Source organism: Pan paniscus, chromosome 19, assembly GCF_029289425.2.
Source record: "Pan paniscus chromosome 19, NHGRI_mPanPan1-v2.0_pri, whole genome shotgun sequence".
Lineage (NCBI taxonomy): Eukaryota > Metazoa > Chordata > Mammalia > Primates > Hominidae > Pan > Pan paniscus.
Window position 1 is genome coordinate 20,462,674 of NC_073268.2, and position 20,681 is coordinate 20,483,354.

The 20,681-nt window shown below is 40.4% G+C and overlaps 1 protein-coding gene across 8 annotated transcripts in view; it reads left to right on the forward strand.

The window, feature by feature from the left end:
• Positions 1-20,681, forward strand: part of GPATCH8 (G-patch domain containing 8) — a 108,228-nt gene that overhangs the window by 55,940 nt on the left and 31,607 nt on the right. For 5 of the 8 annotated variants that reach the window (XM_003805879.5, XM_003805880.6, XM_055101739.2 and 2 more), the window contains 2 exons: positions 11,123-11,190; positions 12,532-12,618. In XM_003805879.5, the coding sequence (XP_003805927.3) occupies positions 11,123-11,190; positions 12,532-12,618 (155 nt within the window). Of the gene's footprint in view, positions 1-8,952; positions 8,998-11,122; positions 11,191-12,531; positions 12,619-20,681 lie in introns of all 8 variants that reach the window. The other 3 variants (XM_055101742.2, XM_055101743.2, XM_055101744.2) reach the window with 1 other exon arrangement.

Sequence of the window (20,681 nt, forward strand, 5' to 3'; positions counted from 1 at the left end):
AAAAAAAAAAAAAAAAAAAGGTGGTGATAATATTTTCATTTTGCAGAGGAGGCTGCTGAGACTCAGGCTCTGCTTGCCAAAAGTCACACAAGTGTCTAGCTATTATCTCTTATTAGAGAGCTAAGCTTTGCAGCCCAGTCTTTTTTAGGGATTGCCTAGAAAAATATAGGAAGAAGTTTATTGGCTGGGTGCGGTGGCTCACACCTGTAATCCCAGCACTTTGGGAGGCTGAGGCGGGCAGATCACGAGGTCAGGAATTCAAGACCAGCCTGGCCAATATAGTGAAACCCTGTCTCTACTAAAAATACAAAAATTAGCCAGGCATGGTGGCACGTGCCTGTAGTCCCAGCTATTCAGGAGGCTGACTGAGGCAGGAGAATTGCTTGAACCCAGGAGGTAGAGGTTGCAGTGAGCCAAGAGTGTGCCACTGTACTCCAGCTTGGGCAACAGAGTGAGACTTTGTCTTAAAAAAAAAAATTTTTTTTATTAAACATGAAATGGAGGCCAGGTGCGGTGGATCACACCTGTAATCCCAGCACTTTGGGAGGCCAAGGCGGGCAGATCACTTGAGGTCAGGAGTTCGAGACCAGCTTGGCCAACATGGTGAAACCCCGTCTCTACTAAAACACAAATTAGCTGGGCATGGTGATGCATGCCTGTAATCCCAGCTACTCAGGAGACTGAGGCAGGAGAGTCACTTGAACCTGCGAGGCGGAGGTTGCAGTGAGCCAAGATTGTGACACTGCGCTCCAGCCTGGGTGACAGAGTGAGACTCAGTCTTTAAGGAAAAAAAAATAGATGAAATGGAGGAGTTGCAGTGGAAAGTTAAATGGGGCTGGAAAGTTTTGGGGTAATGGAGTGATCCTGGAATAGTAAAATTTTCAGTGTAGCTATGGAAAAACAATAGTAAGTTTAAGAAGGCATTTGATTGTTGGCTTATTATAGTATCACAAGACTGGCTGCTGTCTACATAATTCCCCCAGATATTTTCTACTCAAATATTTTCCACTCTTCAAACTTTAGAATTGTGAAGTGAACCTTATAGATTTGTCTAACTCCTTTATTTTTAAGACAGAGTCTCACTCTGTCGCCCAGGCTGGAGTGCAGTGGTGTGAACTCGGCTTCACTGCAAGCTCCACCTCCCGGGTTCACACCATTCTCCTGTGTCAGCCTCCCGAGTAGCTGGGACTACAGGCGCCTGCCACACACCTGGCTAATTTTTTGTGTTTTTAGTAGAGACTGGGTTTCACCGTGTTAGCCAGGATGGTCTCGATTTGCTGACCTCGTGATCTGCCCGCCTCAGCCTCCCAAAGTGCTGGGATTACAGGCATGAGCCACCGTGCCTGGCCTTTAACTCCTCTATTTTTGGATCACGAAACTAATATAGGCGGCATGGTGACTCACACCTGTAATCCCAGCACTTTGTGAGGTTGAGGCAGAAGGATAACTCAAGGCAGAAGGATAACTCGAGGCTAGGAGTTTGAAACCAGCCTGGGCAACATAGTGAGACACCATCTCTACAAAAAAAATTTTTTTTTTTTTAATTAGCCACACATGGTGGTGAGTGCCTGTAGTCCTAGCTACTTAGGAGGCTGAGGTGGGAGGATCACTTGAGCCCAGGAGTTCAGTGTTACAGTAAACTATGATGACTTCACTGCATTCCATCCTGCCTAGGCAACAGGGTGAGATTCTGTCTCTAAAAATAAAAAGAAATTAATAGCTAATAATGGGTCACATGCCCCATTAGTGACAGAACTGTAATTCAGATCCCCTGAGTTTCATGTTGCCACTCTTTACAAGTATATTTTTTCTTTTGGAATTCATTAATCAAGAAATACTCATGTAGGCTGGGCACAGTGGCTCATGCCTGTAATCCCAGCACTTTGGGAGTATGAGGTGGGTGGATCACCTGAAGTCAGAAGTTCGAGGCCAGCCTGGCCAACATGGTGAAACCCCGTCTCTACTAAAAATACAAAAAATTAGCCACCTGGTGGCGGGCACCTGTAATCCCAGCTACTCAGGAGGCTTGAGGCAGGAGAATCGCTTGAACCTAGGAAGTGAAGGTTGCAGTGAGCCGAGATCGCACTGTTGCACTCCAGCCTAGGCAACAAGAGTGAAACTCCATCTTAGGGGGAAAAAAAAAAAAAAGAAAAAGAAATACTCACATAGATTGGAGCTCACTGGTAATTTTTGGTCTACCTACATGTATATAGGAGTGTACTGGGTACTTGAAGGAAGCAATTAATTTTTACTTTGACCTGTTTTTTTAAAAGAGGAAAAATGTTTTCAGAATTTCTAATAGACCACTTACCCTAAACCTCCTGGAAAACACCATTATTATGGGGGCTGACTTGAGGTTTTCCTTCACTGAAACTGGTTATGGCAACTTTCCAATTCAGTTTTTTAAAAGTTTGTCGATATATGTTGAATGTAAGTTCTTTAGTATTTTTTTCTTAAACATTTGATGCTTCCTTCTCCTTGACTACTGAGTGATAACAAGAAATGAAATTGAACAAGCCTTAAGGCTCTAATGACCAGTAATGTAAAACTCAAATATTTCATTATAAAAGTTTACATATTTTTTGATATATGGAGACGTTTCTAATATAGTGATATGTTCTACTTGATAAAATAATTCCTTGATTATGAGAGTTAAATCATTAGTATCTTGTGATGTTAAGCGGCGCACATCATGATGACTAAGTATTTACGGTTGAACAAGTTTCAGACCCGCTACGAACATGTTCATTCTCTGAGTCAACAAATGCTTTTTAACTAAATGCTATTCTGGCCTACATACTGTGTCAGATATGGATATAAACATAAGTAAAACTCAGGGCACAAAAGTGCTACCACTTTTTTTCCCCCCGTGAGATGGAGATTCTCTCGTTGCCCCAGGCTGGAGTGCAATGGTGCGATCTCGGCTCACTGCAACTTCTGCCTCCCAGTTTCAAGTGATTCTCCTGCCTCAGCCTCCCAAGTAGCTGGGATTACAGGAATATGCCACCACGCCCAGCTAATTTTTGTATTTTAAATGCAGACGAGGTTTCGCCATGTTGGCCAGGCTGATCTCGACCTCCTGACCTCAAGTAGTCTGCCTGCCTTGGCCTCCCACAGTGCTGGGATTACAGCCGTGAGCCACCATGCCTGGCCTTTTTTTTTTTTTTTTAAACTAAAGACTTAACTGTTTTTTTCCGTATCTCCTCAGCCCCATGTTTTAGACTATTTTACCCCAAAATTGTATTTATTAATTTGGCTTTCCCATTTGAAAAAACAAATTGATCTTAGCATGGTGGTTAGCTTGAGGCAATCTTTAGTGAGTCAGTATAATTTTAGCTAAAACAGTTGTATCTCATGTAAAAGTATGATTTTCTTCAGGTTTTTTTTTTTTTTTATTGAAAGTAACTCATGAATTCTCTTTATTATCTCTTCTAAGGGCTTGAGGATATCATGTTATCCCTGGATGAGATATCCTTCCCAGGCCTAACATTCTGATTTAACAACACTTTCACTAAAGCCTTTTGCCCCACCTTTATTCCTGTTTATTAATATATTTAGTTAAATGATTAAAATTGAACTATTTTATCCTAGATGGAAAGTATCAGATGGAAATTCGTTTAGGTCATAATTAAACTTGTGTGCCTTAGAAAACATCTGTATTTGAAAATCAAATTGGCCAGGCACCGTGGCTCATGTCTGTAATCCCAGCACCTTGTGGGGCCAAAGTGGGCAAATTGCTTGAGCTCAGAAGTTCAAGAACAAACTGGGCGGGCAACATGGTGAAATCCCGTCTCTACAAAAAATAACAAAAATTAGCCACATGTGGTGGTGTGCACCTGTAGTCCCAGCTTCTTAGGAAGCTGAGATGGGAGGATTACTTGAGCCCAGGAGGTTGAGGCTGCAGTGAGCCGTGGTTATGCCACTGCACTCCAGCCTGGGCGATGGTGAGACCCTGTTTTAAAAAATAAATAAAGGAAGAAAAAAATCAAATTAATTTGGTTGTTGTATAGGTCACTAAAAAGGCCATGGCAAGAATATAGTAGGTTTTTGTAGTACTGGATAATTTGAACTCTATTTTGGGTAGAAAGTTTTTCCTTTTTTTTTAAACCTTAAAAACTCTCTAGGGATTAAGTAATGTGCTCAATGTTTTCAGTTAATGTTTTCTGAGAGGTAGCATATATCATATGTTAGAGTTGCTTAGAAAAATATCTAAACGATGCTGAAAGTAATAATTGTTTCTATGCCACCTAAAGACTCATTTTCAGGAGAAATTTGCAGAAATTAAGCTTTGGTTTGGAAATAAATGTACCATTTTTTATTCAGTGTTTCTGAAAGTTTCATGTGATCACTGTTTCAATAAATGAAATGATATTTAAGTCCATTAACATGACTTGAATCCTATTTTGAATACTTTTGCAAATCAGAGAATCACCTGCGTAATTTTTTTTATCTTGATTTTCACATATGTATTTGCATTACTTAAAAAGAAGAAATAAGTACTTTAAAGATGTCAGTGTAGGTTCTTGGCCTTTATCAGTTTAATGGTCTTTTTTCCCCCCTTTTCTCTTTTTTTCAACAAGGTTTTTCTCTGTCACCCAGGCTGGAGTGCAGTGGTGCGATGATAGCTCACTGCAGCTCCTGGGCTCAAGTGGCCCTTCTGCCTCAATCTCTTCAGTGGCTAGGACTGCAGGTGCATGCCACCATGCCCAGCTAATTTTTTTAAGAAAAATTTTTTGGAGAGACAGAGTCTTGCTCTATTGCCCAGTATGGTCTCAAACTCCTGTCCTCAAGGCATCTTCCTGCCTTGGCCTCCCCAAGTGCTGGGATTACAGGCGTGAGCCACCAAGCCCAGCCCAGTTTTAATTGTCTTTTGAAAGTGGATTTTAGGCCGGGCTCATTGGCTTACACCTGTAATCCCAGCACTTTGGAGGCTGAGGTGAGCAGATCACTCAAGCCCAGGAGTTTGAGACCAGCCTGAGCAATATGGTGAAACCCCATCTCTACTAAAAATACAAAAATTAGCCAGATGTAGTGGCAGGCACTTGTAGTGTCAGCTACTCAGGAGGCCTAGAGGCAAGAATTGCTTGAGCCTGGAAGCTGGAGTTTACAGTGAGCGGAGATGGCACCACAGCACTCCAGCCTGGGTGGCTTAGCAAGATCCTGTCTCAAAAAAAACATGGATTTTGTGACTTTTTGATGGCTTTTATATTTACTTGCACTTCATTAAGGTCGTCTTTAAAGACAACTTTAGATATCTTTAAAAGACAACTTCAGACATTTTAAGCTTTTTTAACTGCTTATGCATTAGCTTCACAAATGTTCTGTTTTCTCTCATTCTCAGCTGAAGTTCCAGCTGGTCAGATTACTCTATTTTGCCTATTTATTGGTAATTCATGGAACGTGGTGCTGCGGTTGTGGTGGTTTTTTTTTTTTTTTTTTTTTAACATCATCACTATATGCAGTGCCCAGAACAGTGCCTTGAATATAGTAGAAACTCTCTTTCTCTCTCTCCTTCTCTCTCTGTCTCTCTCTCTATATATATGTATATATATACGTATACATATATATACACACATATATATGTGTATATATATATTATTTTATTTTATTTTATTTTTGTCTCTTTGAGACAGAGTTTCACTCTTGTTGCCCAGGCTGGAGTGCGATGGTATGATGTCAGCTCACTGCAACCTCCGCCTCCCGGGTTTAAGTGATTCTCCTGCCTCAGCCTCCCTAGTAGCTAGGATTACAGGCATGCACCACCATGCCCAGCTAATTTTGTATTTTTAGTAGATACAGGGTTTCACCATGTTGGTCAGGCTGGTCTTGAACTCCTGACCTCAGGTGATCCACCCGCCTCGGCCTCCCAAATTGCTGGGATTACAGGCCTGAGCCACCGTGCCCGGGCTTTTGATTTTTTGGGGGGGCGGGGGGAAGGAGTGTCGTTGTGTTGCCCAGGCTGGAGTGCAGTGGTGCAATCTCAGCTAACTGCAACCTCTGCCTCCCGGGTTAAAGTGATTCTCCTGCCCCAGCCTCCTGAGTAGCTGGGATTACAGGTGCCCGCCACCACGCCCAGCTAATTTTTGTGTTTTTAGTAGAGATGGGGTTTCACCATGTTGGCCAGGCTGGTCTCGAACTCCTGACCTCAAGTGATCTGCCCGCCTCAGCCTCCCACAGTGCTGGGATTACAGGCGTGAGCCACCATGCCTGGCCAAAACTCAATATTTGTTGTAAATATTTGTATTGAATCTCTGTAAGGGGAAAAGCAGCAGAGATACATTGTGGTGTTCTTACATCTTACACTGTGGTATTCTTACATCTGTTGACAATTCAACCAGTGTTTTAATCACTGTAGAAGCTTCTTCCTTTCTAATTTGTTTCTGCAGGGAAATCATATGTCTTCTGTTTCTAAAGTATGGCTGATTACTAGATTATGGTTGTCCTTTAATATATTCTTCCCAGTTGTTCTATTTCTAGAGTTTGTCTCTTTAAAAATAGTGTTTCCCTGGGCTGGGTGCAGTGGCTCACGCCTGTAATCCCAGCACTTTGGGAGGCCGAGGTGGCAGATCATGAGGTCAAGAGATCGAGACCATCCTGGCCAATATGGTGAAACCCTGTCTCTACTAAAAATACAAAATAATTAGCTGGGTGTAGTGGTGCACCTGTAGTCCCAGCTACTCAGGAGGCTGAGGCAGGACAATTGCTTAAACTTGGGGGAGGCGGAGGTTGCAGTGAGCCGAGATCGCGTCACTGCACTCCAGCCTGGGTGACGGAGTGAGATGCCATCTCAAAAAAAAATGGTGTTTCCCAAAAAACAACAAAAGAGTTATTTCTCTGTAGTTTAAGTCTTTAGGACAGTTTTGTAGATTGGTGTAACCTTAACCATTTTAAAATCAGAACTGATTCCTGAGGGATTGTTCTCAATGACAGAGTGGCTGTGATAATCAGTGGGTTTTTGTGTTTGACTGTATTCTTTCTTTAGTTATGTTATAATGCCTTCACATTTTAGCAAGACTTGCATATATATGAGAGCACTTAGGAATTTCTATTATTGCATAAGTAAAACTACCTTCTAAAATAGGCAATAGGCTGATGTGCAGCTCACACTTGTAATCCCAGAGCTTTGGGAGGCTGAAGCAAGAGGATCACTTGAGCCTGAAAGGTGGAGGCTGCAGTGAGCTGATCGTGCTACTGTACTCCAGCCTCAGCGACCCTGTCTCTAAAAAATAAATGTGTAATTCCAGTTAGTGAAACATTATTTAAGGTTTTGATTTAGAAAATATGAGTATCAGTTGTTTTCCATCAGATTAATACATTGATATTGGCATATTCTTGATTTTGCATGTGTTTCCTTTCCCTTCTCCAGTTGACCAAAGTACAGTAAGTGTCTGTAGATCTTTTCCTGAGGAAGACAGTTTCTTTTAAGGAGATTATTTAGTGTTCTGGTTGAAGTTGCTTCCTTTGGAGTGAAACAAGCAACAAAAATGTTCTCACTAATTTAATATATTTTAAATAATATTTGCTGTATTTTAAAAGAAACCAAGAAGTAGGGAACCTGGATTTTATTTTTAAAAGAAGTTGAGGCCGGGCGAGGTGGTTCACGCCTGTAATTCCAGCATTTGGGAGGCCGAGGTGGGCAGATCACCTGAGGTCGGGAGTTTGAGACCAGCCTGACCAACATGAAGAAACCCCGTCTTTACGAAAAATACAGAATTAGCCGGGCACGGTGGTGCATGCCTGTAGCCCCAGCTACTTGGGAGGCTGAGGCAGGAGAATCGCTTGAACCCAGGAGGTGGAGGTTGTGGTGAGCTGAGATTGCGCCATTGCACTCCAGCCTGGGCAACAAGAGCGAAACTCCATCTCAAAAAAAAAAAAAAAAAAAAAGTTGAGTTTTCTAGAGAATACATATTAGCAGACACTCTTGCTACCTACCTTTTGAGGTCATCACTACAAATTGGTATTCAGATATTGTAAGTGATGTTCTTTAGGATTATCATTGATAGCAACTGAATAAACTGAGGGGGTTTTTTGTTTTGTTTTGTTTTGTTTTTTAATGCTGCAGCCTCTTCCTGTATGTAGTGTTTGGTGTCTTTTCCCACTGGGATCTTTCCTTGGTCTATAGCCTCTTTAATAATGTTAAGAAATTACTACTTGGCCCAGGCAATAATGTCACCTTCAAGATTGCTTTGAAAGTCATACTGTTTATTTTCTGTGAGTTAACTCTGAGTGGAGTAATTTTAAATGTGACAGCTCTTGTGATGTCAGTTTCTCTAGAGCTGTCCTTCAAAGATTGGTTTTGTTGTGTGCTGAAAGAAGGATATTGGCCAGCCTGGGAAGTCTCGGTTAACAGGAAGCAAAGTTCTGAGGAGAGCCACTTAAAGAGTTGTATTCATTCATAACAGAATTCAAATGCACAAAGTTCTCCAAGCACTGAAGATCTAAGATTATTTTCTAGACCGCTTAATTGTTTTATGTATATATTTCTAGAGAAGTCTTGCGGACATCTCACCCATACTCCAAGCCTCCTAGAGTTCTTTTGGTGAAGTAAATGACTTGATTACTGTCCAGTTAGTTGATCTGATAGAGTCTTAGATGTCATTTCTTTTAAAAGTCCTACCTTGGGCCCTGAATACTGATTTACGAGAATGAATAGTTAAATGAAAGATTGGAAACTAGAGCTAGTTCTCTTACTTTAAACTGACACCCTACCCCCTGCCTTATTGAAGAGGGTGTTGTTCATGTTCTCAAGTAGCAGTACAAAAATCTCACACCTTGGTCTGACCAGTATGAAAACAGCTGCTGTAGCACAAAATGTCCTTCCTCTGTCCCCGGCTGAGATTGGGGGAGGGACAAAGCCCAACTGTTAACTTTACCCCATCCAGTCTGCCTGCTAGAAGGCCTGTTTCCTACCCTAATGGTTTCTGCCTAACAAATGGTGTTTCTTTTTTACAGCATTATGATCCTGGACTTGTTGTGGTGATGGTAATCTTAGCAGTGGTAATTTTTTATTTTCAGACTGAATTACTCCTTTTGTCATCAGTGCACCAATATGTTAGGCTTACTTTCTCTGTTGTAGCCTTCATCCTTCTGCTTGGTCTTTTTCATTTTCCTTTCCTTTCCTTATGCAACTTGTCTGATCCTTGTTCATTAAAGGGTAATGTTAAGAAGGGATGTATCTGTTTGTGTTAGAACTGCCAATAAAATCAGTTAAAACATTAAATTCTAATACTGTCAAAAACTTGATTTCCCCACAATGTAATGGGCACTAGCACTTGCTACTGCAATTTATAAATAAATTAAAACAAACTTTGACTGCCTTAGAAGGCAAAAGTACTAATGCAGAGTTTATAAACAGGGGTTTACAGAGGTAATGAATTTGTACCAAAACTTTCTTGATTCTTGCAAAACAAATTCTGACAGATCAAAAAAGATACCAAAATAAATTGCTTTGACATTTCTTTTTAATTCATTCATTGGACTATTTGTTTTTACCAGTAAATCCCTGACTGAGACGTTATGAAAGTGATATTGCACCTAGGAAGTCATTTTTATAACCTGTCTTTAATTTGGTCCTTTTGCTAAAGATTGCAGTCACTGCTTATTTATTATACCATTGGGCATAGGGTAGTAATGCATTTTCATTTTGCTTTACTGGCAGTCCTTTGATTGTATCTAAAAGAAGGCTGTATTCTAGAAGTTGTTGTTTTGTTTTGTTTTTTTTCTGACATGAGATGTTCTTTAACAGTTTGGGTTTGGTTTTTTTGTTTTGTTTTTTTACTGTGATAATTCTAATTCTCCCTATTTATTGTTTAAAAACAATAATAGGATACATAAGTAGTTAAACTTATGAATTTGTTTTTCATTCCATCTTAAAGGCAAAAATTAATTCCACAAATATAGAGCCACCGAGTATAAGTGGTTGTGGTCGTTTTGAACATGGTTTCTTCTTTATTTTGCAGGACCAAAACCAGTCATGATCATGGCATTTATTTTTTAAAAAGTTTTTTTTGGGGTTGGGAGGGTAATGCCTCAGATTTAGCCTAAGAAAACTCCATTTTTAGCCCAAAGGTATAATATATGTATATATATGTGTGTGTGTGTATAACAACAACAACAACACAACCAAAAAAACCAATTGTTTACACCAGCCTGAGTGAAATGATGAGGGAAGTAAACATTGTGTTTTTTCACTAAAGGTATACAACGGATAAGGTAAGTCCTCTTTTCAGTGGGCTTACATCACAATAAAAAGCGCAAGTTGTGATGTAAAACAGCTGTGGTAGTAAAGTGCTTGTCTGCCCCATTTTGCTTTGTTTGGCTGGTTATGAGTGGATTAAATATATATTTATTAAAAAAATTATCCAGCATAGATCAATTAGTTTAAAGTCAATTTTCTTCGCAACTAGTCCTTTTCACAGCTTACCAGTTACCCTCGCAGCCAGTGTTAAATCCACTCTAGGAAATGGGACTTTAGAGCACCAGATTAAAAGGAAAACTATTCTTTTCTCTAAGGGCAACTAATTGTTTCTTTTTATTTAAACTTTTCACAGCCCCATTAAATTGTAAAGCATCTCCTAGTCTATGAGGAACATCAAAAAAAATTGTAAAGCATCTTTTGAAAACAAATTCAACATACTGAGTTGTAATTATAAAGTTTTACTGCATCATGTTTAAAAATGTACTTTTTCTATTTAACCATGCCAGTTGAGATTTTTTTTTTTTAACTAGGTTAAAAAGTTGTGTAGGAGGATATCAGTGGGCAGAGTAAAGTGATATTTGATGGGAAGTTATTTGGGGATCTTAAAAGGAATTTTTAAAGTTTTACAATTTAAACCTCCTGATGCCATTGCTTAAAAGTGCTTTGCATTACTTATTAATGTAATTTTGCCATAGTAATTTGAAATTAATCCCAACTGGAAGGTCAGCCAAGGTGGTTAATTGGCTTTAAACTAGGAAAGGAAGGTCTTGAGTGTAAGCTGTGAGAATGGCTTGTGTTTGGTTCACTGTAGCTTTCTGGTCTCTGCACTCCAAGGCAAGATCTCTAACCACCCAAAACCCAATGTGTAAAATGAGCTGTTGGTTTGGCTTTGCACCTTACCTTGATTATGTGTTCCTGTTACAGGGAGAACAGATCCCATTCCAATCGTTGTCAAGTATGATGTCATGGGCATGGGTCGCATGGAAATGGAGGTAAATTGATCTCATTAACTCATAAGTTTTGTGGGATATTTTGAAATAATACTAATTCCAAATTCAGATGTCTGTGCAAGAATACATTTATCAGATGAAATGTAGTTTTAATATTTTTCTTTGGATGACTAAAAAATATATTTTACATTTTCATTTAGTGCTACTTTTGAGACAAATAGAATATAAACAGAGCTGCTGTTTTAACTGGCACATAAAGAAGTTAAGTGATTTGCCGAGGGTTATACAGCAAGGCAATATCAGACTTAGATCCAGACCTTGGTACTTGCTTCAGTAGGCAGTGTTGCTCAGCTCTTAAAATGTTGCTGTGATAAAAGCTTTGCCTTTGTAGAATTGGGTACGGCTGTCACCTGTAATACCTACTTTTCATTGCCTAAAATATTTTCTTCATTGACTTCTAATTCTTTTTTTTTTTTTTTTTTTTTTTTTTTTTTTTTTTTGAGATGGAGTTTCGCTCTTGTTGCCCAGGCTAGAGTGCAATGGCGCAGTCTCGGCTCACTGCAACCTCGGTCTCCCGGGTTCAAGGGATTCTCCTGTCTCCTGTCTCAGCCTTCTAGGTAGCTGGGATTACAGGCGCATGACACCATGCCCGGGTAATTTTTGTATTTTTAGTAGAAACAGGGTTTCGTCATATTGGTCAGGCTGGTCTTGAACTCCTGACCTCAGGTGATCCGCCCGCCTCGGCCTCCCACAGTGCTGGGATTACAGGTGTGAGCCACTGTGCCCAGCCTCAATATTAATTTTCAAAGAATTAGGAGTCGCTGGGCGCAGTGGCTCACACCTGTAATCCCAGCACTGTGGGAGGCCGAGACAGGCAGATCACCTGAGGTGAGGAGTTCGAGATCAGCCTGGCCAACATGATGAAACTCCATCTCTACTGAAAATACAAAAAAAATTAGTAGGGCATTGTGGCGGGCACCTGTAATCCCAGCTACTCAGGAGGCTGAGGCAGGAGAATCACTTGAACTTGGGAGGCAGAGGTTGCAGTGAGCGGAGATCATGCCATTAAACCCCAGCCTGAGCAACAAGAGTGAAACTCCATCTCAAAAAAAAAAAAAAAAAAAGGAGAGAAAGAAAAGAAAATTAACATTGAAGTGAAGTCTACTTTCAACAAATGTGCCTTTTGGAAACTACCAGCATGAAAGTAACAAACTATTTTGCATGTGATTTTCTCTGTGAGGTGACAATAAAGCAAGCAATAGCTAAGCAAAATACAATTTTTTTTTGTTTTCAGATAATACTGTAGTTGTGCAAATAACTTTTTCATAGCTAATCTTGGGGGTACTTTAGGAATTAAATCTAATCATATCTATTTTTGTCAAGCTTGATTATGCTGAAGATGCTACCGAACGGCGCCGTGTCCTAGAAGTAGAAAAAGAAGACACAGAAGAGCTGAGACAAAAGTACAAGGTATTTAAACAAAGCTATTCATTGGGAGATGGGGAGGTGCTCACTGAATAAGAAAGAACTCAAATTTTGTTGAAAATCATCACTGTTGCTAACAGCATTTGTTTGACATTTGGTGGTAATTAGTAGTAGATCTCAGATTTCTATTACATTCCTATTTATTGGCTCTGTAAAAACTATAGAGATAATAATACCTACTTCTAAAGTGTGTTAGAAAGATTACATGAATTAGTGTTTGAAAACACAATGCCTGTTACATAGTAGGTATTCAAGTAGTGGTAGCAGTAAAAATTGTTAAAAGTCCTTTGAGGCCAGACACAATGGCTCACACTTGTAACCCCAACACTTGCAGAGGCCAGACACAGTGGCTCACACTTGTAACCCCAACACTCAGTAGAGACGGGGTTTCACCATGTTGGTCAGGCTGGTCTCGAACTCCTGAACTTGTGATCCACCCACCTCGGCCTCCCAAAGTGCTGGGATTACAGGCATGAGCCACCACGCCAAGCCTAATTTTTGTGTTTTTAGTAGAGATGGGGTTTTGCCATGTTGGCCAGGCTGGTCTTGAACTCCTTGCCTCAGGTGATCTGCCTGCTACGGCTTCCCAGTTTGCTGGGATTTCAGGCGTAAGTCACCGCGCTTGACCCCCTTTCTTGTTTTTGAACTTAGCTTAGCTATATATTAAATTTTTGTGTGTTTTATTTTATCCAGAACTATAATATAACCAACTCATCTTTTCCTGCCCCTTTTTCTTTCCCCTTTTTCTTCTTCTTTCCTCTCTCTTTATTCACTCTTCAGCCTATTTATACTGACTTTAGCAGTTTTCACCAAACCACTTTATTCAAGGCCACCAAACACTTCTATTTGCTAAATCCAATAAATCATTTATTTATTTATTTATTTTATTATTATTATTAATTTTTTTTTTTTTAAGACTGAGTCTCACTCTGTTGCCCAGGCTGGAGTACAGTGGTGTGATCTCAGCTCACTGCTCCCGGGTTCAAGTGATTCTCGTGCCTCAGCCTCCAAGTAGCTGGGACTACAGGTATGAGCCACCACGGCCGGCTAATTTTTTTGAATTTTTGGTAGAGATGGGGTTTCACCATGTTGGCCAGGCTGGTCTCGAACTCCTTACCTCACGTGATCTGCCCACCTCGGCCTCCCAAAGTGTGGGGATTACAGGCGTGAGCCACTGCGCCTGGCATACTCTTTCTTCTTTAAAACATTTTCATTACTCTTGGTTTTGAAGAATTTATACTTTCCTAGATTAGTTGCTTCTTATCTGTCTTGCTGCTTCTATGTAGATTCCTTTGTTGGCTGCTGTTTATTCTGCCTGAACTTCAGATATTGGAGTTCCTCAGCTTCAGACCTGGGCCCTCTTTTTCTGGCTACATTCTTTCTCTAGGCACAAGAGTGGTCATGACACCATGTTTCATCATCTTTCACTTGGTTAAATTTTCTCCTTTGGGTTTTAGCTTAAATATTACCTCATTATAGATCTTCCCTAATCAACTCATTTAAATAATTAACCACTCTGCCTTATTCTCTTGCAACAACCTCTCTTACAATTTGTAATTATAAATTTTTATTCACTAATTTATATTCTGCTTTCTGTACTAGTCAGAAAGGGCATTGAGGAGAGAGAGTATGTCTATTTGTCTGCCAGTATATATCCTGCATCCAGCACAGTGTGTGATGCATAAGTACTCAATAAATATTAGTTGAATGAATAAATATTTTGAAATAGTGAGAAAAGCCAGATTCATTTTATGTACTGTCTGAAATATAAACATTATAAAGAATACATTTTTATTTTTCAAGTAAAAGTTACACTGTCGAGTGAAAAATAAATGAAATACCTCAGTAATTCACAGCCTCATAAGATTATACATAGTATCTTGAGATGCTCTCTCCCTGGTAATAGAATTATTTCTCGGCTGGGTGCGGTGGATCACAGCTGTGCTTTGGGAGGATTGCTTGAGCCCAGGAGTTTGAGAGCAGTCTGGGCAATGTAGCAAGAATCTGTCTCTACAAAAAGAAAAAAGAAAAAAAATAGCTAGGTGTTGGTGGTGCATGCCTATAAATCCCAGCTACTTAGAGAAGCTGAATTGGGAGGATCACTTGGGCCCAGGAGTTGAAGACAGCAGTGACCTATGATCACACCACTGCACTCCAGCCTGGGCAAGAGCAAGAATTACTTTCCCCATCTTATTGATCAAAATATTTACTCCGAAACCCTGTCAACTCTGAACTACACTGTTTCTAAAATCTTTAATGTCCTATTATCTGACCATGGTCTTTTTTCCTTCCTGCTGTCACTCCTTTATTCTCCTATATTTTTTCTTCAACTTCACATGACTTTGGAAGCTTTAGTAACTTAGCTCCTCCTTAATTTGTACTTTTCCCCTCTAGCACCACACACTCATGTTTACCTCTCATAGCACTTTGATCCCAACTCCCTTTCCTCCTAGTCCTTTTGTCATACATACTCACCAAAAGCCTGTCCCGTTAGTACAAAATGCATTACTTGCATTCTTTATTTCTATACCCTTTCTGCCAACCTCACTGGGCCCTCAGAGCTGCCAATTAATCCTCTCATGTGTCATGTCCCTCTTAGTCCTCTCAGCTGTCATTCTCAAACATTGGTACTCAGCCTTCATCTTTCCTTAACTACCCTTGTCGTATCTCTGCCTTCCCGTATGTTTTTAGTTAAGAAAGAGAATTTGGACCATCAGGTAGTAATGCCTTCATCTACGTATACTATCCTACATCAAACCAGGGTTCGCCTGCTCTCATACTTCAATATTTCTCTTTTGTTTCACCATCTGTTAAATGATAATTTGTACGTACATCTGAATTCTGGATCATAACTCTCCCTGTCTTATCAAGGACCTTCCACTTCTTTCCTGTATTGGCAACCTTTCTCTTTATTTGTTCTTTTCCTATCAACAGTAAACATACTTGAAGATTTGTTGGGAGAGGGAATCCTAAAATTTAAAAAAAAAAAAAAAAAAAAAAACCCACTCTGATTTACTCTCCATATAGCTACCACCTTCTCTTTTTACTTGTCTTTAGAACCAGAATTCTTAGTCACTACTCTGACTGCTTCCTTTTCATCACTCTCTCATCTCTAATTTTATAGAGATGGGATCTCACTCTGTCGTCCATGCTGGAGTTCTGTGGTGCTATCATAGCTCACTACAGCCTTAAACTCGTGGGCTCATACAATCCTCCCACCTCAGCCTCCCAAGTAACCAAGACTATAGGCGTGCACCACCATGCCTGGCTAATTTTTTTTTTAAGAGATAGGGTCTCACTATGTTGCCCAGGCTGGTCTCAAACTCCTGACTTCAAATGATCCCCCTACCTCAGCCTCCCATTTTTATTTTTTAATTTTCATTTTTATCGAAGTTTTACTTGTATATAATCTTAGAGCCAAATAGCTCTACCAGACTTTTAAAAGAAAAAACAAAAACTGCAGTCTCATTTGACATTCTTGTTATTTTATTAAATATTTTTAATGTGTGAGATATAAAGAAAAACTATAAACACTTAGGTATTTTCTACTCAATTTAAGAAAAAGAGCACTATCAGTAACTTCATGATCCCATCACATTTCTGTCTCCTTTAGAGATAAACACTATGCTGATTTTTGTGTTTTTCGCCTTTTTTTTTTTTTTTTTTTTCCTTTTTGAGACAGTCTTGTTCTGTCACCCAGGCTGGAGTGCAATGGCAGAATCTCAGCTCACTGCAACCTTTGCCTCCTGGTTTCAAGCAATTCTCCTGCCCCAGCCTCCTGAGTAGCTGGGATTACAGGTGTGCACCATCACACCCAGCGAATTATTTTGGTATTTTTAGTGGAGACAGGGTTCTGTCATGTTGGCCAGGCTGGTCTAGAACTCCTGACCTCAAGTGATCCGCCTGCTTCAGCCTCCCAAAACGCTGGGATTACAGGCGTGAGCCACTGTGCCTGGCCCCCTCACAATTTTGTAGGTAAAATTGTTGTTGAGATAAAATTCACATAACATAAATTTGCCATTTTAGTCATTTTATAGCAATACTACAATTTAATGATTTTTAGCTTATTTACAGTGTTGTAAAATTATCACCACTGTGGCCAGTGCGGTGGCTCACACCTGTAATCCCAGCCCTTTGGGAGGCCAAGGTGGGCGGGTCACTTGAGGTCAGGAGTTCCAGACCAGCCTGGCCAAAATGGTGAAACCCCTTCCCTACTAAAAATACAAAAAAAAAAAAAAAAGCTGGGCGTGGTGTTGTGTGCCTGTAATCCGAGCTACTCAGGAGGCTGAGGCAGGAGAATCGCTTGAACCCAGGAGGCGGAGGTTGCAGTGAGCCAAGATCGCACCACTGCACTCCAGCCTGGGCGACAGACAGAGTGAGACTCTATCTCAAAAAAAAAAAATGCAACAGTGAACATTCCTGTCGTCTTTCTGATCTTTATAGAGAAGCTTTCAGTCTTTCACCATTATGATGTTAGCTGGGGGTTTTTTGTTTTCATCAGGTTGAGGAAGTGCCTAATTTCTAGAAACTCCTGCTTTGTTTAGTGTTTTTACCATGAAAGAGAGTATTGGATTTTGTCAAATGCTTATTTTGTATCTACTGAGATAACCTTGTGGGTTTTTTCCTTTTATATTCTGTTAATAATGGTGTATTACATTGTAGTGGTGTATTACATTGATTGATTTTTGTATGTTGAACCAACATTGAGTTCCTGGGATAAATCCCACTTCGCCTTTTAATATGCTGTTGAATTTGGTTTGATAGCATTTTGTTGAGCATTTTTGCATCTGTACACAGAAAAGATATTAGTCTGTAGTTTTCTTGTAATGTCTTTGTATCAGGGTAATACTCAGAATAAATTAGGAAGTGTTCCTTCCTCTTCTATTTTCCCTTGCATTTTAAAATGGTTTTTTAATGTGTTTTGTATCCTAAATATGTATTGCTTAGTTTTATGTAGTGGGTGGGTGGGTGGGTCGGTGGGTTGGTTGGTTGGTTGGTTGGTTTTGAGACAGTCTTGCTTTGTTGAGACAGTCTTGCTCTGTCACCCAGGCTGGAGTGCAGTGGCACGACGGCTCACAGCAACCTGTGCCTCCCGGGTTCAAGCAATTCTCATGCCTCAGCCACCCAAGTGGCTGGGATTACAGGCGTGCGCCACCACGTCCAGCTAATTTTGGTTTTTTTTTTTAGACAGAGTCTTACTCTGTCACTCAAGTTGGGGTGCAGTGGCATGATCTCAGCTCACTGCAGCCTTCACCTCCTGAGTTAAAGCAATTCTTGTGCCTCAGCCTCCCGAGCAACTGGGATTACAGACACGTGCCACCATGCTCAGCTGGTTTTTGTTTGTTGTTGTTGTGTGTGTGTGTGTGTGTGTGTGTGTGTGTGTGTGTGTGTGTGTGTGTGTGTGTGTTTAGTAGAGAGGGGGTTTCACCATGTTGGCCAGGCTGGTCTCGAACTCCTGACCTCAGGTGATCCACCTGCCTTGGCCTCCCAAAGTGCTGGGATTACAGGCGTGAGCCACCACGTGGCCTAGTTTTACATGTTTTTTAACTTTATATAAGTGGAATCAGTTTTCTTGTATATATATATACACACACAAGAGTTTCTCCAGAGTGTGACATTTATTTATTTTCTTGTTTCCATTGCTGTAAGGGGTTAAACCTGTGTTCAAGGAATACACATAGGCTTAACTTCTTAAAGCAATATACTTTAGCCTCTGTATAATGTTGTCATTATCCTTTTTTATCTTAAAATTCTGCAGCTTCAGATTCATGGAAGGGTCTTTTAAACATTTTTGTTAATTCTTAGCTGTATTATACTGTGTTGATATATGTTGTGCATATTACTTCTTCATTTCTGACTTTATGACGGTTTCTTCTATAGCCTATAATGGGCTTTTTGTCTGTGTAAATACTCTTTTTTTTTTGAGATGGAGTCTCTGTCGCCCAGGCTGGAGTGCAGTGGCGCCATCTCGGCTCACTGCAAGCTCTGCCTCCCGGGTTCATGCCATTCTCCTGCCTCAGCCTCCCGAGTAGCTGGGACTACAGGTGCCTGCCACCACGCCCGGCTAATTTTTTGTATTTTTAGTAGAGACAGGGTTTCACCATGTTAGCCAGGATGGTCTCGATCTCCTGACCTCGTGAACCGCCCACCTCGGCCTCCCACAGTGCTGGGATTACAGGCGTGAGCCAGCGTGCCCGGCCTTGTCTGTGTAAATATTCTGTGAGTACTGTTTATTTGAGATAGGTTCTCACTCTGTCACCTAGAAGTGCGGTGGCAGTGATCACAGCTTACTGCAGCCTCGACCTCCTGGACTCAAGCGATCCTCCCACCTCAGCTTCCCGAGCATCTGGGGCTACAGGTGCATGCCACCACACCCAGCTAATTTTTATATTTTTTGTAAAGACAGGGTTTCACCATGTTGCCCAGGCTGGTTTTGAACTCCTAGGCTCAAGCTGTCCACCCATCTCAACCTCCCAAAGTGCTGGGATTACAGGTGTGAGCCACTACGCCCGGCCTCTACAAGTACTTTTTTTTTTTTTTTAATTGAGATGGAGTCTCACTCTGTTGCCCAGGCCAGAGTGCAATGGTGCGATCTCAGCTTATTGCAACCTCCACCACCCAGATTCAAGTGATTCTCGTGCCTCAGCCTCCCAAGTAGCTGGGATTACAGGCGCCCACCACCACACCTGGCTGATTTTTGTATTTTTAGTAGAGACAGGGTTTCATCACGTTGATAGGCTGGTCTCAAACTCCTGACCTCAGGTGATCCACCCACCTCAGCCTCCCAAAGTGCTGGGATTACAGGAGTGAGCCACCGCACCCAGCCTACGAGTACTTTTTGAAGGACTTCCTCAGCCTTCCAAGTAACTGGGACTACAGGTGCACACCACCACGCCTAGCTAATTTTTTGTATTTTTGGTAAAGATGGGGTTTTGCTATGTTGCCCAGGCTGGTTTCAAACTCTTGAGCTCAGGTAATCCGCCTGCCTCGGCCTCCCAAAGTGCTGGAATTACAGACATGGGCTACCACGCCTGGCCTATTTTATTTTTTAAGTTATTATGTGGTCTCAAAGTGGGAAATAAATGGATGGATGGATGGATACATGGATGGATGGATGGATATAGGATGGATTATATTTGTGTTGTTCTAGTTACCTTTATAACTTAATGAAATTACCCATGTTTGAGTGTCCATTATTTTCATACTATAAGCAATAAAAAGCTAGCTTGTTTTCTCTTCTTTCCTCTTCCATTTTAAAAACTCTATCATATAATGTTAATAAGTAAAATGGCCATTCTTAGTATGTGGCTTCATACCATTTAATTATTATATTATGTACACTACTTCTATTACTTAATAATTTTCATGTTTTGTAAAGTTCTTTTTACTTCTATTGAGTTTGCAGAAGTAAGCAAACTCAAATTCATATCTGCTTCTGCCTGCCCACCCAGTTTTTTATTATTTGTATCATTTCTATTTTCTGACAGCATATAACATACATAGTTATATGTATATGTTACAGTTATATGTATATACTTTAATAGCCCTATTTCTTTTAACCTTAGTTATAGGAGTAAATGGTTTTAAAGCAGTCTGCCAGTTCTTTTGCTGAGTTTTCTTCTATTATTTCTGAATTTTGTACCCTATTAACTTACTTAAAAGTGGTTGTGCAAACAGTGTTTCTTGAATTATTTATATACATATGTATTTTATATAAACATAAGCCTATAAAAATAATTCACATCCAGCCTTGGGCACCATGATGAAACCCTGTCTCTACGAAAAATACAAAAATTAGCCAGGCATAGTGGCATGCCCCTGTGGTCCTAGCAACTCAGAAGGCTGAGGTGGGAGGATTAATTGAGCCCAGGAGGTCGAAGCTACAGTGAACTGTAATTGCACTACTGCACTCCAGTCTGGCCAATAGAGCAAGATGCTGGCTCAAAAAAAAAAAAATAGTAACATTAATTTAGGCAATTACATATATATCAACTTATGTATATGTGTGTATATATGTACACATACATATAACTCCATATATACGTGTA